This window comes from Phoenix dactylifera, unplaced genomic scaffold (assembly GCF_009389715.1).
Source record: "Phoenix dactylifera cultivar Barhee BC4 unplaced genomic scaffold, palm_55x_up_171113_PBpolish2nd_filt_p 001382F, whole genome shotgun sequence".
Classification (NCBI taxonomy): Eukaryota; Viridiplantae; Streptophyta; class Magnoliopsida; order Arecales; family Arecaceae; genus Phoenix; species Phoenix dactylifera.
In genome coordinates this window covers 34,477-51,292 of record NW_024068705.1, presented here as the reverse complement: position 1 = coordinate 51,292, position 16,816 = coordinate 34,477, and the positions used below count along the sequence as shown (strand labels likewise).

Sequence of the window (16,816 nt, the reverse complement as noted above, 5' to 3'; positions counted from 1 at the left end):
TGAGCTTTGTCAGCCACTTCTGTTGTTCTCAGATTATAATCCACTGCTCCAATAACAATCGAAGACTCTTTTGATCTGTGAGAATCTGAAAACATCGACCCAACAAATATGGCCTCCAAAGCCGAAGGCCTTTAATAAAGGCTAACATTTCTTTCGCATACGTGGACCATCCTTTCTTCTTTGGGCTGATTGCCTTGCTTATAAATGCTAATGGCTTCCCCATTTGACTAAGTGCTGCTCCGACCCCCAGATCCGAGGCATCTGTTTCCGCTACAAAGGTTTCTGCAAAGTTGGGCATGGCCAAAATGGGAGTACAGTTATTGCTTTTTTTAACTGCTGAAAAGCTTGGCTGGTTTGGGGTCCCCAACTAAACTGCCCTTTTTTCAACAAAGCTGTCAACGGTGCCGCTAACATCCCCTAGTTCTTCACAAATTTTCGGTATTAACCTGTGAGCCCAAGAAAGCCTCTCAGTTCGGTGATGGTTTTTGGTGTAGGCCATTGGACCATTGCTTCTATTTTTGAATTGTCCACCTGCACTCCTTGACCAAAAATAATGTGCCCCAAGTATTCGATTTCTAACTTCCCAAATACACATTTAGAAGGCTTGAGATAAAAATAATGCTCAGCCAAAATGTTTAAAGTAGTGGTAAGATGGTTCAAATGAGCTTCCTATGTGCCACTATACACTAAGATATCGTCAAAGAAAACAAGTATGAACTTCCATAAGTGTGGTCGGAAAATGGCATTCATGGTTGCTTGAAAAGTAGATGGGGCATTGCATAAACCAAATGGCATAACCAAGTACTCAAAATGGCCATTGTGAGTTCTAAAAGCAGTTTTATGCACACCATCCTCATGCATCCTAATCTGATGGTACCCTGCTCATAAGTCTAATTTGAAAAATAATTTGCTCCATGCAGCTCATCTATCATATCATCAATAGTAGGAATAGGAAACCTATCTTTAACTGTTACCTCATAAGAGCTCGATAGTCGTTGCAAAATTGCCATGTCCCATCTTTCTTTTTCACAAAGAGTATTGGTGATGAAAATGGACTTTGGCTAGGACGTATTACCCCGGATTCCAACATCTCCGAAACTTGTCTTTCGATCTCATTCTTTTGAAAGTATGCATATCGGTAAGGCCTCACGTTCACCGGGGTCACTCCCTCCTTCAGCGGAATTCGATGTACGAATTTTCTTTCTGACGGTAATGCTTTGGACTCCTCAAAAAGTTTATGAAATTTTTGGAGTATTTAAGCAAGGTCATTAGACACCTCCATGGACTTCATCATTTCTGCCTTTCCCTTCTCTTGGTCCGCCAATTTGATATACACTGCAAACAGCTGCCCTCCTCCTTCAAACTCTCTTGCAATTAACTGTAAACCCACAGGTTGAGCAGCTGAGGGTTGCTGCCCAGTCAGCAGGCACTTCTTCCCTTGCCAAATGAACTTCCTGGTGAGTTCCCTCCAATCACAAAGAACTTGCCCAAGCTGCTCTAACCACTGGATGCCCAACACCACGTCCAAGCCTGTAATAGGTAGTGCAAAAAGGGTCACCCCGAACTCCTACCCTTGCAGCCGAATACCGCCCCATACTTCTCCTGGCACCGGAGCCTCTCGCCGTTCGCCACCCTTACTTCAAATTCTTCAGTCACCATGAGAAGATGAAGAAGCTTGGCTATCTTCTCGCCGATGAAATTATGGGTCGAACCGCTGTCCACCAAGACCGCCACGGAGTGCTGTCAGATCTTTGCCGCCATTCTCATGGCTCTTGGGTTGGACCACCCCGACACCGCATGGAGGAAGATTTCTGGAACTTCCTCCACCTCGGCATGTCGCTCTTCTGCTTCTTCCATGTTCGCCTCCATCTCTTCCATCATTGGGCCTTCAACATAGAATGCTTGAGGGGCTTTGCAGTGGTGGCCATGTGCATATCTTTCGTTGCAACTGAAGCACAAGCCCTTTTTCCTTCATCTCTACATCTCCTCCTAGGATAGCTTACACACCAGTGATCCTGTCGTGATTCTGGTCTGAGGGGGTGGCAAGATTACCCTCCGAGTGTACATAGTGGTTCTTCCAACTTCGACCTTAAGATTGTTCTTCTTGCTACTCAGCCTCTCGTCTCTCATGCGTGCCAGCAGGATAGTCTCCCTTAGTATCTTTGGGCAAAACATCTGCATCTCCTCTGAAATTTCCTCCTTCAGACCACCCAAAAAAGCTCCTATGAGCACATTCTAAGGCCAGTTTTCCACGCAATTGGCTAGCCTTTCGAACTCTCTTTGATAGTCATGTAGAGCTCCCTGTCGTTTGATGTGCGACAATGCCTCATCATCATTTTGGTAGTTTGTTGGTCCAAAATGAGCCCAGAGTTCTTACTCAAAAACTTCCCATGTGAGCAGATTTTCCTCACCTTTGTATGCCTTAGACAACCACTGAAGCCACTAATTAGCTTCACTTTCCAAAAAGCAGGCAAGTGTGGCTACCTTCTGATCTGGTGCGGTTCCCTGGCAGTGGAAGTACTGCCCTGCCCGATTCAGCCACTCCGTTGGATCATCTCCCATGAAGAGGAGAAAATCCATTTTGGCTCCACTACCTCCTCCTCAGTGCCCCGTAGAGTTGGAAGACTCTTTCCGTTCCTTGCCGCCCTTGAAACATTGTGACAACCCCTTTTCCGGAGACCGCGATGGTCTAGCATCAGGTCCCGAATCTTCTTGAGCGCCTCGTCCAAGTGCTGCATCCTCTTCATCGATGATGATTCCAGCCGCCGTAAGCCTTCATGCATGCCCTGCAAGTCGGCCTCCAACCTATCCAGCCTCTCTTGTTAGCTGCCATTCCCCTGTTCTGATACTAAATGGTAGGATTCAGAATGAAGAAAGATGATGTTAAACAAAGAAAGTTCTGAATAATAGACAAGCTCCCTTCGGAGGAGGAGCAAACCCACAGTTGCAAGGCTATATATTTCTCTCCATCCTTCCGAGCTACAGTTCCCTACTTTTAAAAATAAACACCCATCACCCATCAACCTATCAACCCATCAACCCATCAACCCATCATCCATCCATAACCACCTCCTATTCACCCATCTTCACGTAACCACCTTCGTTCTCCGGTTAAGACCCTGTCTTCCCAGTAGCCACGTTCTCTTCATGCTGTGACTTCTCCATCTTCCGCTCTAGCCGCCTCAGCCGTTGTAACCAGTTGTTGTATCTCCCCGCGATCCACATGGCTCCCGAAGTATTTGGGGTTGAGATGCTGAGTCCTACGGAGCCTATCAAGTGCCAATATATAACCTCCAATTGGCAGAGTTTAGAACATAGTTAGGTTGAGAGTTCAAATCTGATACACATCCAAGTTCTTTTTATAAAATAATAGATATATCATAATCCAATCAAAATATGCATATACGATGTAATAATAATAAATAATTTAACAATAGTTTGAAAAATATTACTTCAATTTACATATCTATTTTTCATTCAAATCACCATCTTGTAAAATTCATAAATCTCATATAAATCCATTAACAATTTATTCGATGTAAGGATAATATTATATAAATGAAGAATTTAGAAAAGCTAGATCATTACTTACCTTGCAAATGCAATTCAACTAATAGATCCAATTAATCCCAAAAATCTTTCTCAGAGCCTAATATTCCAAAATTATACTTTTTATTAAAATTTTATCATAATTATTTTAAAAATAAAAATTCTAAGTTCCAACACCCTCATAGGGCTGACCAAGTAGGAGTGCCTGATATTCGGGTTGGTCCGATCAAGGTGATATCATCAAATCATGCTCGGACTAGGGCACAAATGGTTCAACTACGATCATGGGTGATCAAATCTATTAGTGTTGGCAATGACTAGGCTGGAGCTGGCACGCTACTCGACAACCCTCGATCAGGACCCTTCACCTAGGCCGATTCAAAAATTACTGAGAGTCGTATTTACATGGTCCAATCAACTATAGAGTAAGAAAGTCCAAATAGAGAAAGAAACTTTGAAGAGAGGAAAATAAGAGAGAGAAAGGATGGGAAAGAGAGAGAAAGAGGGAGACTAGAGAGAAAGAAGAGAGAAAGAGAGATAGAAGAGAGAAGAGGGTAGAAGAGAGAGAAACCCTCTCTTTTCTCTCTTTGTGAATGAGGAAGTTCCTCTTCCCCTTCTCCTTTCCCTTCCTCCCTTCCCCCATAGGTCCAAGGGGGTGGCAGCCATAGTGGCCTAGCCACCAACCTGATGGTGGCCACAGGCGGCCGCAACCCTAGCCAAACTCGACATCTGGTGGTGGCAGAATTAGAAGATGAAGGCCGAAATAGGGCACCCCTATTTCGGATGATTCTCTGGTGATTTGCCGGCTCAAATCATGATGAACAAAGGACAAGACACTAGAGAAGAAAGAGAAGATGATGAAGGACTCTTACCTCGGTCCGGCAACTCTTTCTGATGAAAATCAGAGAATGAAACTCTTGGAATCTGCAGTGATTTTCTTGGTTATTTGTTGATGGAACTCAAGGAGGAGAAGGTCTTTAAATAGGCTGAATCCGTTCTTTAGATCGCGAAGAACTTCCCAATCTCTGACGTGATAAGGAGGAAGAAGACTCCCAGCTAGAGTCTTCTTCCCTACCTTTCTCATGTACATCACACGTAAGGCTCAGCCCAAAAATTGGCCGGGCCGGTCAAGTGGATTGGGCCTAGTCCACTAGATTTCACATGCTACCATCTAATGGCAATGGCCTGAAAGCTACCATACTCATCTCTAGAATCAAATCATAACAGATGAGCTCCAAATTTCTGTAGCTCTCCTTGAGATCTTCCTTAGGGCCACCCAACTTATCTCTACGAACACAACACCTTTGCTGCGAGACCTTTCACTCCCTCAACCCCATCAAGTTCTTTGCGATTACCTCACCAACACATAATTGCTAATTATAATTTTTAAATATTTGGGATGTAAATGTTACACACAAAAATTTGAAAAAATCAAACTATATATTTTTATAAAAAATAAAAATATTATTATTTTTTTCGATCTTTTGCAAAATTGATAATTAATAAATATTTTATATGAAATATATTAATTAAAAGTTTAATATATTTAGAAATAAATCCGGTCGGATCAGTTAATCCTTCACCCGCTAGGTATTACGGGTCGGGTCGAGATCAAACCCGGAGTTGCCAGAAACCCGCTTTGAACCGGCGGGGATACGAGGGAGGGGTAAAAGAGAGGAAAATAAACCACGCCTCACCCTAAAACGCCAAAGTTTGCTCGCTCCCGTTCCTTCGCTGTCTCCGACGCTGGGAAAAGAAACCTCGGTTCGCCGTCGAAGTGTCCATATTTATCTCGCGGTTAACCCGCGGCTGAGCCATACACTCATCCATGGGAAATCTTCTCCAGGAGAATATGTTCGCAGGCCACGCCATTGCGGCGGCCGGCTCCGTCGCCGTCGCCTCCTCCTTCACTCATCCCCTCGACACCCTCAAGACGCTCCTCCAGGTATTATCTACATCCATACACATGTTTCTGCAATCTCTCTCTCTATGCGGAAGAGAAAACACAGCCCTCTGGGTTCCTACGGTTATGGGTTTAAGAAATGTATATTTCGCTCTTTTTTTCTCTCCTAAAAACGAAAAATAATGATTTTTACCATGTTAATTTCTACAAGCATGGGGATTTGGATTCATTATTTCAATATATTGTATTATTATTCTTTTCAGTTTTACGCAATCTTTTATGCATAAGATTTTGCCATGCCTTTCCTGCATATCGGAGTTGCGTGGATTTATGATTTCTTGCTATTGTTGTTGGGGGGCGATTATGAATTTTGAGCATGAGCAGGTTGGTGCGGGGTCTGCGCAAAAATTGAGTATCGCTCAGGTGGTAGAAAGCGTTCGATCGGCATCAGGAGTTTCAGGTATTCCTTGCCTTCTCTTCTCCTATCTTTGTCCTTTTACTGTGTTTCAATTATTGTATTCATGATATGTTTTTTCCTTTTAGTTTGAAGGTTACAATAACTAAAGTTCAATGCTGCTCCATTTGCTTCTGTTCACAAGATCATGTGATTTTCGTTTCTAATTTTACATCTCTGATAAAAAAGATCAAAATGTGATATTGTTAAATACTAATTGTAGTTTAAACAGACTCAATATATATTAAAGGATCCAGTTTTGCTTCAAATGGCTACTGTTGCACCATTCACAGAAATTCAATTTAGCTTCAAATGTCTACTATTGCACCACTCATAACCATAATTATAGAGTTTTCCCTTGAAATGGTGAAGACTAACTTAGTTCTTAGCTTGTAGTTTTGGCATGTAAAGTAAGTATGAAAATCACCAAATAATTGCCACGGCTATACATTTGCTGGTGGGTGTCTAAATATCTCATTATTAAATATTAATTATTCAGAAATCTATACCACTTGCAAAACTAAACCTTTTTGAGAATGATTAGATTTGTTGTTGATCCTAAAGGATGGTCTTACATAGATCTTGATGTTAAAATTGCTGTCCTATATGGATATTTACATGTTCACATGGAACAACCACCTAGATTTTATAGCTATTGGATAGTGAGAAAATAATAAACACCAAAATTTGGTAATTATTGTCTACCACAGATAATGCTATCTTCAATTGTAATCATAGTAGTGTAGAAATCTCTCTCCACCATTCTGTTGTGCATGAGTGATAAGATAGTGTGAGAAGAGCTTGTAAAAAGGTTATAATTTTATAAAAACCTATAGATAATCTCATCTCTTATTGTAATCATGATTTTTGACATTGTCAGTGCTGCTAATGATATTAGAGTCCAGTCTGATTCTACTGAAACTATATAAATTGTGATCCTAGGTAAGTTGAAGCACAATCAGACGATGGGAGATAAATTGCCTTGTTTTTTTTTTCTTTTTTCTCTATTTTCCTCTATATTGGATTTTCCTTTCTGTTTTGAATGAAACTGTGCATCTCGGAGTGAAACTGACATAATGGAAACTCCAATCGACAGACTGAAACCATAACCAATTTTTAAAACCTTGCTTTTAGGAAATCTTTCCATTATGCCAAACATGATGAACTAACTGATTTTGTCAGTTGTTTGGCCTTCATAAAAAAGGCTTTCACCTCAAAACTAACTGTATTCTTCTGACCTAAACAGACCTTAAGAATTGATTGATCTGTATTACTTGTGGACATCTGACTTTTTTTGATCTTTCTTCATATGAACCAAATACTTATGTTGTCAATTTATTATTTATATCTTTGTCAGTCATTGTGTAAGATTCTTAAAATGTTTGACTTTGTCCTAGCATCAGATTGTCTTTGAGTGGTTCTGCTTCTGACTTTAATTTCAGTTTCATGTACTTGAACTTTTTGAGTTTACTCCATTTTGTCTGGATATAGTTGAACATAAAATTCAATGCCTATAGTTATTGTTCTCTGACTTGTTCAGTTGTACTTGGTGTTCTGTTGTCTGTGTTGACTGGATCAGCCTGGAAAGCAATATGCATATGCCCAAAGATATTGCATTGTAGTTTTTCTGTTTATCTGAAGTCCTGTTATAGGTACTTATTGTTTAAGTACTTATCTTACTACATTGTTGTCATATCTTTGTGAATTTACTATTGTAGTTGTCTGTTATTATCTTCTGTAGGTATATATAGTGGGTTTGGATGGTCAACACTTGGTAAGATTTCAGGCATAGGAGCACGCTTTGGAATCTATGAAATAGTGACAGCTTTTTATAAAGGTACTCATCTGATTTAGATTTTTGAGGTCTGTTTTGATGAAAAAGAAACTATTGTTTCACTTTTCTTTTTTGAGGACTTATGTATTGAAGTTGTTAGCTCACATGTTTCTGTGGCTTACGCAGCATCCTTTTAGTTTTTTGTGTAGCCAATGGGCATGGAGTTTGTTGTTGTACTGCAGAGTGGACTGATGATTGGATAAATATAATTTAGACATTCCTAATTATTTATTGATGATGCTGATATAGTCGCTAGGCTATCTTTAATTAATTTAAACAAGTTTAATCAAGGCAGAGGGCTAAAAAAGAAGGCATCCAGAACTCCAGTAGGGTGTAGCACGAACCTCACATATTTTTAGATATCCTAACCTATGATAAAATAAAATAAAAATAAGCATTTTAAAGATGCGAAACTCATATTATAGAAATTAGTAACATTACTAGGCTTTTCCAATGATTTATCTGTATGTAATAAAGAGCGGGTTATGTAAAAGAACCTTAACTCAAAAAAGTTTATCTGTGAGAGCATGAAGCCAAAAGTTGTGATGGTCTTGTAGTTGTTCTAGTTAAGTCCAAGTCAGACACTGCTAGAATCCAGTAATTCTGTTCCTGCTTTCAAGCCATTTCTCGTATACTGTGAAAGTATATTAAGAGAATGAAACTCACTCACCTATTGTGCCTCCTCATCATCTATTAAAAGGTGAACCGATAACTACAGTTTTTGTCTTCGTCCAACCTTTGTGTGAAAACAAATGGGACATAAAAATAGTTCGTTACTCCTTGAAAGGAGAAAAAGGAGAAAAAAGTGCAACACAAAATGCACAATGGAGAGAGGAATGGGGGGAAAGAGACTGGGTACTGAGATAACAAAATGACAAGTGGAGCATTGTTAAATGATTGGAGAATCAAAGTTGGGAATATTGGAGCTTATGAGATGCTTTTGAAGAGTTGGAGATTTTCTCTTTTCATTCCATGCTTCACCATGTTTTTGTAGTTTAAAGAGATGAATCGCTTAGTCCTGTGGCTTTTAGGAATCAAAACTGAGGATGAGGTCTGTAAAGAGATCAGAGATCCAAGATGATTTTCCTCCTTTTTCATATTTATTTGCTTTTCAGGGAGATGTGTGAACTCACCTCCTTCCCCTTTTCTTTTTAAAGTTTTTGCTTGTCAAAGATTGTTTGGTGTATTAAGAAAGAGAAAGACTGAACAATTTGCTCACTCAGCTTGAGGGTATTGTGAAAGAAAATAATGCAGAAGTATGCAGTGCCCTTTTTAACTATTACAATTTACAAGTGACCATATTATGATTGTTAATCTTATTTCATTGTGTCCTATCACGCTGTTCTAAATATTTAACAGTATGTACATGGATACTTGTGGTAATTCTCATGACCAACAGGAAGAATCTTTAAGTTGAAGCCAATTTGTCATATCACTCAAAAGGAAGAATTAGAAGAAAATTGAAACTTATTTAGACTGATGCAAAATGATTACAAATATTCATCTGTCCTCAAATTGCACTGCATCAGCAGAGTCATTCTCCTTAAAACCATATATCTTGGGCAGCTGCTTGAGTGTTGGATCATTGATGAATCAATTTTCCCTTCAAATGAGGTCTATGAAAACAAACTTTTTACTTATATGTTCAAAATTTAGATGTTTAGATGGCTGCTCTTCTAGCTTCTTCCTACCTTTTTCAGGAAGCTAGTTTTCTATCAACTTGCATGCATGGACATATGTGGTACCAAAGCAGCAAAATACAAATTTCAGATGCGTATGTTTAGGATCACAAGAAAACGTCCACCAAATCACAGCTTTTAGCCTATGTTTCTCACACCTTGGCCTTTGACCTTGGATGAACACCGGTATCATAAATATTATATTTCTACAACATACAGGATGCTTAGTTGGCTAAAATAACTACGATTGTTCTACTTATTCATGAAAATACTGTCATGTATGCAACACATATCATGGATTGTTATTGTAACTTGGCAGATGGAAGGGAAGACAACTACGTGTATGTTTCTGAGGCCCTTTTGGCTGGCATAGCTGCTGGTGCCATAGAATCTGTTATGTGTACTCCATTTGAACTTCTTAAGCTTCGTAGACAAGTTTCAGCAACACGCATTAAAACTTCGAGCTCTCATAAGGCTATGCAAGAATCAACTCCACTAATTTCAAAACTGTTACCTGGTTATACTCCTGGTGTCAAGGCATGGAACAATACTGTGGGCCTTTTGTCCACTCTTTCACCCAAACATCCAGACATGGTTGGTGTGCTGAAACAGTACCCTTGGATGCTGACTGGTTCCGGGAGGCCACCACTTGCATCTGATGTTAAAGGTCCTTTCAATATCATATCCTTGGAAGGATGGAGTGCTTTATGGAGAGGACTTCGACCAGGAATTGCTCGGGACTGTGTATTTGGCGGTGTTTTCTTTTCCACCTGGCAATTCTTTCATATAGCTATGCTTAACTGGAAGGCTCTTGATATAAACCCTCCTCCCAGGTTCTTATAATGGTCTGCAGCATGATATTTAATAACCTTAGTATTGGTAGTTAAGTTGTTTCGTTAAATTATCATACCATTATATCTGTGACCAGCAGCATATGCTAATCTGATCAAAATTAATGTTGTCATGCCTTGTGGCAAACTTGATGTTCTCAGTGACCAATGAACCGATCCTATGGACAACCTAAATTTGCTTTTTATATTATCATCTATACTCGATAATAGTCTTAACATTAAACTTCTCTTTCCTGCTTGTCATCTGACAGTTGTTTATAATGTTATTCAGGTCAATTGATGAAGTAGGTCCTGTATCCCCATTGGCTTCTAGTCTTGCTGCTGGCTTTTCTGGAATGGCTGCTGCTGCTTCTTCTCACTCATTTGACACTGCCAAAAGTCGGTCACAATTTATTGTTACACCGAAGGTATTTTCTGATTTTTTCCAACTATATTGTTTTGAATACCTAATTGATATTTTAAAAACAGCCTAGACCACCCCTGCTCAATGTTTACAGTCAGATTGGCTACACATCAATGTCTGTAGAACCAGGTTGAACCGCTGTTCGGGCAGTGCCGAACCGGATTGGTTCGCCCAATATATTCGGTTTCAGGCTCGTACTGGCTGGAACCTCTATCGAGCCTGTCGGAATCGGCCGGTAAGTGTCCGAACCGCTTGGTTCAATGCAGACTCAGTGAGTCAATCCAGTTTCGAACCGGGTTGACACTATGGACTCCATCTAATGTTTTTAAAGTATCATGTGTCTGTTCCCAACAATATTTTGAAAGCGATGGTTCTCTCTGCCACTTTTTCTTCCCAAATACTCCACAAACAACACCGATTCAGACTATTAGAAGGAAGATTCAAGGGTAAATAAGATGTGCCTTCTCTCTCCTATTTCATTCCCTCTTTTTTGGGAGCTTGAAAAAATAGCTCAAAAATTACAAAATAAGAGAACATTATGCCAAATTTTTTTGATTTGGACTTGATTTTTTATAGGTTGTAGATCTATGGATGATCTATATGCTGACATAAAATTTTTTATTTTTCGGATTATATCTAATTTTAAAAATTTAAAATATATTTTAAAATTTAAAAATAATTTTTAAAATAAAATAAAAATTTAAAAAATATAAAGTCAGAAATGTATTTAGGGGCATGCAAGTTACTCTCCATAAAAATTTGGTGTCCGTTCATTTAAGTTTTGATGTGATTATGCGCAAAATGACCCAGGCCTAAATTTAAAAAATTGAAAAATAAGTAGCCTTTATTGTAATTTTTGGCATTATTTATATATTTTTATTTTTTAGAATTTAAAAATAAATTTTTAAATATTAGTATTTTAAAAAATTAATTTCAGCTCAGATCCATGTAGAACCCAATAATGGATGCTACATATATTTTTTTAGGCCCTTGGGCATGCATTAAAGGCTATTTATTTCTTATTTTTTTTCAAATTTAAGGCATAGGCCACTGTGCGCATGATTGCATCAAAATTTGAATGAATGGACCCCAAATTTTGCTAGAGAGTAGCTTGCATCCCCCTAAATACATTTCTGATTTTATTTTTTTTATTTTTTAATCTGAAAATATATTTTAATTTTTAAAAATTATATATAATTAAAAAATTAAATTTTTTATATCATCGTGTAGATCATCAATAGATCTACAATATATAATAAAATCAAGCCCAAATTGAAAATTTTAGCATGATTTTTTCTTATTTTGCAATTTTTGAGCTATTTTTTCAAGGCTCCCTCCAAAAAATGGGGAATGAAATAGAAAAGAGGAAGCACACCTTATTTATGCTTGGATCTTTCTTTTGAAGTGGAATCAGTGTGATTTTTGATCCGTTGGAAAGGGAGAAAGGCGGAAAGGCCTAACGGCCGCTTACAAATGTTGTTGGGAAGGCCTTCTCGGGCCTTCCCAACAACATTATAACACCACACAAACCAAAAAGAGGCGCTCGGTTCAAAACCGAGTTGACTTGGTGCGAACCGGCCGGTTTGCATCAAGTTCAAATGGTTTCGGCCGGTTCTGGACGATTCCGGCTGGTTCGCACTTGTAAGGTCCGGTTTGGACCTTTTTTAGCCAGTTTTGGTCGGTTCGGGACCGGTTCTTGCCGGTTCGACGCTGGAACCGAATCCAAATGCCGAACCGAGCCGGTTTCGAACTGGGTCGGCTCTGTACGGGTTCAACATTCCATGTTTGAGAGTTTAGTTTCTTATTTTTCTCCAAATTTCAAAGCTTCTTAGCAAGGTTCGCGGTACCGATGGTACCGACGTACCGTTCGGCTCCGGTAACGGTACGGTACCGGTGCCGAACCGAGCCGAACCGATACCGTACCGATGGGGCACATTCGGCCTGGTTTCGACCCCATCGTCGTTTTTTTTTTTTGGAGTTCTTTCACTTTTGGATATTTTTTTGATGTTTTTATGTTTAGGTTTAAGGTTAAAAGTAGATGATGCAACTTATTACTTCCAAATGATTCAAATAATGAGATGAAGAACATAAAATATTTTCAAATTAAGATACAATCAATTATATACATTTAAAACACTCTCGAATATCTAAAATCGGGTTGAGTGGCACTTTGAAAAGTGCCCCAGTGTGGCACTTTTGAAAGTGCCAGCCTCTGGCCAGCGCTGTGGCATTTTCAAAGTGCCACAGCGCTGGCACTATTTTTCAGAAGCGAACCGGTGCAAACCGGCTCGGTTCGCACCGGTTCGAGCTCATATCGGTGCGAACCGGTTCGCACCGGTACGAGGCTCAAACCAAACGGTTCCGACCCATATTGGGTCGGAACCGTTTTATACCCCTGTACCGGACCGGTGCGGCTCGGTACCGGTCCGGTACGGGCTGAACCGACCGGTACAGGTCGGTTCAGCAGACCTTGCTTCTTAGTCTTGTTGAGGCAAGGTTTATTGTTATTTGTTTGACCAAGTTGGCTCATGTTTGTTTATTTTCAAGGTTTTTAGTGTACTGCATGTGCTTAGAACTAATTTTACAACAATTACTGTATATTCTTTGTATGGTTGAAGATGATAAATTTGTCTGGATTGGTTCGAGGACAATTTTCAAACTGTATCTACTTCTCACTAGAACGCAATCAACCATGCCGCAACATCAATAACAAATATATAAAAAAGAGAACCATAACATATAACAAGATAGCTCTTAAATGGCACAAGTTGCATCACCTGAGTACTAATCCAAGAACAACACAAATGATGTGGGTGACTTCCATCTAAATCTTACCTCACTGTAAAAGAAGCACAAGCATCATTTCCTAGTGAGCTTAATTATGGCATTCTCCTATGCTACCTTGTATGGGTTTTCAACATTTTCAGTGTGGATCAATTCTTTAGATGCTATTGCCATGCTAATCTTGATTGCAAGCATACTGTTCTTCCACACTATTCTAGTATCTAAAACTATAGGATCTGCAGCATCTACATAAATTGATCCATTGAGTGCTTTACGAGTTTCTTCTTGTTGTGTTGCCACTCAGCCAGTGATTAAGATATCTTGGTAGGAAGCTATTTTGCAAGCTGTTGATAAACTAGATGGCCTATGAACCTGAAATTGAATTGGTAAACAAAAAGCCATCAATTTACTACTAAACCAAATGCATTTTGTCTCGAAATAGACAAGCTGCTTTTAGGTATATCGCTATATGTATTAAAGAACAAATATTTAACTTTACAAAACCTATAAAGCAAAATCTCTCTCTCTCTCTCTCTCTCTCATGCTCGCTCACTCGCCCACTCATGTTCGTGCTCTCGCTCGTTCACTTTTTCCAAGATAATGTGTATGATGATGCCTCATCAATATTGGCTTATGCTTTGCAGTACATGGCCATGGAGAGGAAGCTTCTTAGATGGAAAGCACCTGGAATTTGGCTAGAAAGAGTGACAGGGATGTCTCCTGCTGATAGGAATATCATGTTCCGTGGTCTTTGGTTGCGGATGGTGCGTAGTGGAATTGCATCTTCTGCACTTGTTGGAAGTTACTTATTGGCAGTTGAGTACCTCTTTTAACTGCCATTTGACTGAGGTTGGAAGCATCAGAAAACAGGCAGGGCCCCCTAAACAATCTAAACATGAGGTATGCTAGTATTTGCTTCCTATCTCATCATGACTTTTTCTCAGATCTGTTTGCATTACAGGTCATATTGCCTCATATTGTTCTATCAGTCAAGACCGATTGGGTCGGTATACAAGATATCGCGTAGCCTATCGACATGCTATGTGAATGTTCAGTGAGATCAAAATTACCAAGAGTTGCAGTTTGAGAAAATTACGATTCATTGCTACTGGATGTTTGGATAACAACCAATTAGTTATATTCAGAAGCAAATCTGTTAGGAGTCCATATGTTCATGGTGTACTTTTATCTAATTATTCTGATTTTGATGATGTCAAGTGAAGTTCGGCCAGTTGCCATTGTCTATGAGAAGAAGATTTATGAGCTTATTCTATGAAATCTTATCAACATTGAATATCCAGAAATTTTGGACATTGTAGTAGAACTGTTATGATTTGATTGCAAACAAGGAGAGCCGGGGGCAGTTGCGCCCCCTTGAACTTCCGGATTTCCCTTGATTAGTGGCTGTTTCAGCTAGGTTTCTCTCTGGTTTTGTGAAAATTTTGGCAGCGGATGAAATATGGCTTGTGAACTAGGTGTTTTGATGCATTTCTCTTTAAAACTTAGAAGTTCCTAGTTATAGAGGCATTGAACTTTCTAGGAGGATGTGATAACCGGTCATACCATGGTAACCCGAAAATATAACACAAAAATCACATGCTTACGTGTTGCCTATATCTAAATTCGATTTATCGATGGATTTCTCTAAATACAAAGTTTATTCCACGTGTGTCTAAAGAAATGTACAAGGCAAGGAGGAAGAATGGAAGAAAGCTACCGGAACACCGAAAATGCTGATGCTGAACGAAAGAGTCATCGGTTGTTTTCTTTTCTTTTTTTCACTGCATAAAGATCATCATAAAAATAAGAATATCGCCAATCCAGGACCCCATGCCAGAGGTATCAGGTATATGCTTTTCCTCTTCCTAGTGTTTTTTTTTGTTTTTCTATTGCATAAAGAGAAGAAGTTGAATAAAAAGAGATTTTAAACGAGAGATTTCTCAATTTTCTGAAGCAACGGTTACACAGGCGTGCAGTTTTTTCAGCTTTTTCTTTTTTCCTCTTTCTGAATTTCTTTTTTATTTGCTGCTTGATTTTGTACCATGAAATTATATTTTGCTTCCTATTTTATTATTTATGTTATTTAAAATTTAAATCAAAAGCAAGACGATCAGGATATGTTCTTGATTTATTTAGTATAAGATGGATGTTTGATTTCATAGATAGAAGCTTGTCATGAGGCAATCTTATATGTGGTTAATAATATATCATATATTATATAATTGTAGCATCAAATTACTTAATCCAATGTCTTCTTAAAAATAGCTACCCTTGGGATATAAAATTACATAAAGAAAAAGCTATTTTGAGAACCCAGTTAACAAATTAAATTGTAACCATATGTTAACCCTAATTGGAATCACATGCCTATTTTCATAAGAATACAACTTGGCACTTAAACAATTTATATTACTTACGGTTAGTTAATATAAAATATGATATTCTTATAATCAACTGAAGGAATTTGTTAACTGTATGTTAGTGCTTCTTCAGCTCTAGGGATTTAAGTCTAGGCATTGTGGAGTCTGGTGCTTTAATATGATTTTTCTTGTTCTTTTTTTTTCTTAAGAGGCGCTTTAATTCGAAGCTTGAAGGCATTAAAGAAGTCTTTGTTTTTATAAAGTTAAAGAATAAGATGATGGCATCCCTCTCCTTGCTTGCACATTACTTTCGAGAAGATGGTGTTGCTACCATTTAGGATTTAACCTGGAACATCCCCTAGTGCTTGCACTAAAGATAGGAGTGAGAACCAGGGCGCTCAAGTGTTGCCGACATTGATTGCATGTATTTTACTTTACCAAAGTCACCCTCGACCTTGGTTATCATCAAAGATCTCAATATTTGAACCAACAACTTGAATATATGATCTATTGCAGTTTTGATGACCAACTTAAACTTAAAACAATTGGATATATATCTGTTTATTAGAACAATAAATGAAAAAAAATACATGATTCTATGCTGAGCCTTGAACTATAGTCAGGTAGCCATGTCATGCAAAATTATACTAAAAAGTAAATCTGTAGGATGTCAGAGATTTTTGAAAGCCTGAAATAACTCTATACGTGTGGAGATTGTGGCAATATCCGTAAAACTTTTTTATGATAATGTGACCCTTAGTGATAATGAAAATTGTTTTACTTCATCAGTATATGTTGTCTAATTGATCAAATGAAATGGGTGGGAAGGAGCTCGAGTTCAGGATTCCAGCAAAATACCACACCCAGCGTATAGTAAATTATGTATGTGGGGTGATTTTTCTGCCCTAAAATTTCCCCGGGGGCTCGTGGGAATATCATTATGGTTATCTAACAGCTCGCACCGAAGGTGTCAGCTTACCAAAACTAAGTTGGCTGAGT

At 38.7% G+C, this 16,816-nt stretch overlaps 1 protein-coding gene across 2 annotated transcripts; it reads left to right on the top strand.

Annotated features, from left to right (window-relative positions):
• The first annotated feature begins 5,230 nt into the window (after positions 1-5,230).
• LOC113461911 lies at positions 5,231-14,836 on the top strand. Of its 2 annotated transcripts, none has more exons than XR_005509841.1 (7): positions 5,231-5,494; positions 5,837-5,912; positions 7,648-7,743; positions 9,739-10,252; positions 10,542-10,677; positions 14,102-14,357; positions 14,419-14,836. XR_005509841.1 is itself a non-coding variant. In XM_039122156.1 (7 exons), exons 1-6 carry the CDS (start codon positions 5,378-5,380, stop codon positions 14,288-14,290), a joined length of 1,128 nt encoding a protein of 375 aa, XP_038978084.1. In that variant the 3' UTR covers positions 14,291-14,327; positions 14,419-14,836. The 2 variants fall into 2 exon arrangements, 1 of the variants encoding a protein (XP_038978084.1); XM_039122156.1 differs by having other exon boundaries at positions 5,378-5,494; positions 14,102-14,327.
• Positions 14,837-16,816: the final 1,980 nt, after the last annotated feature.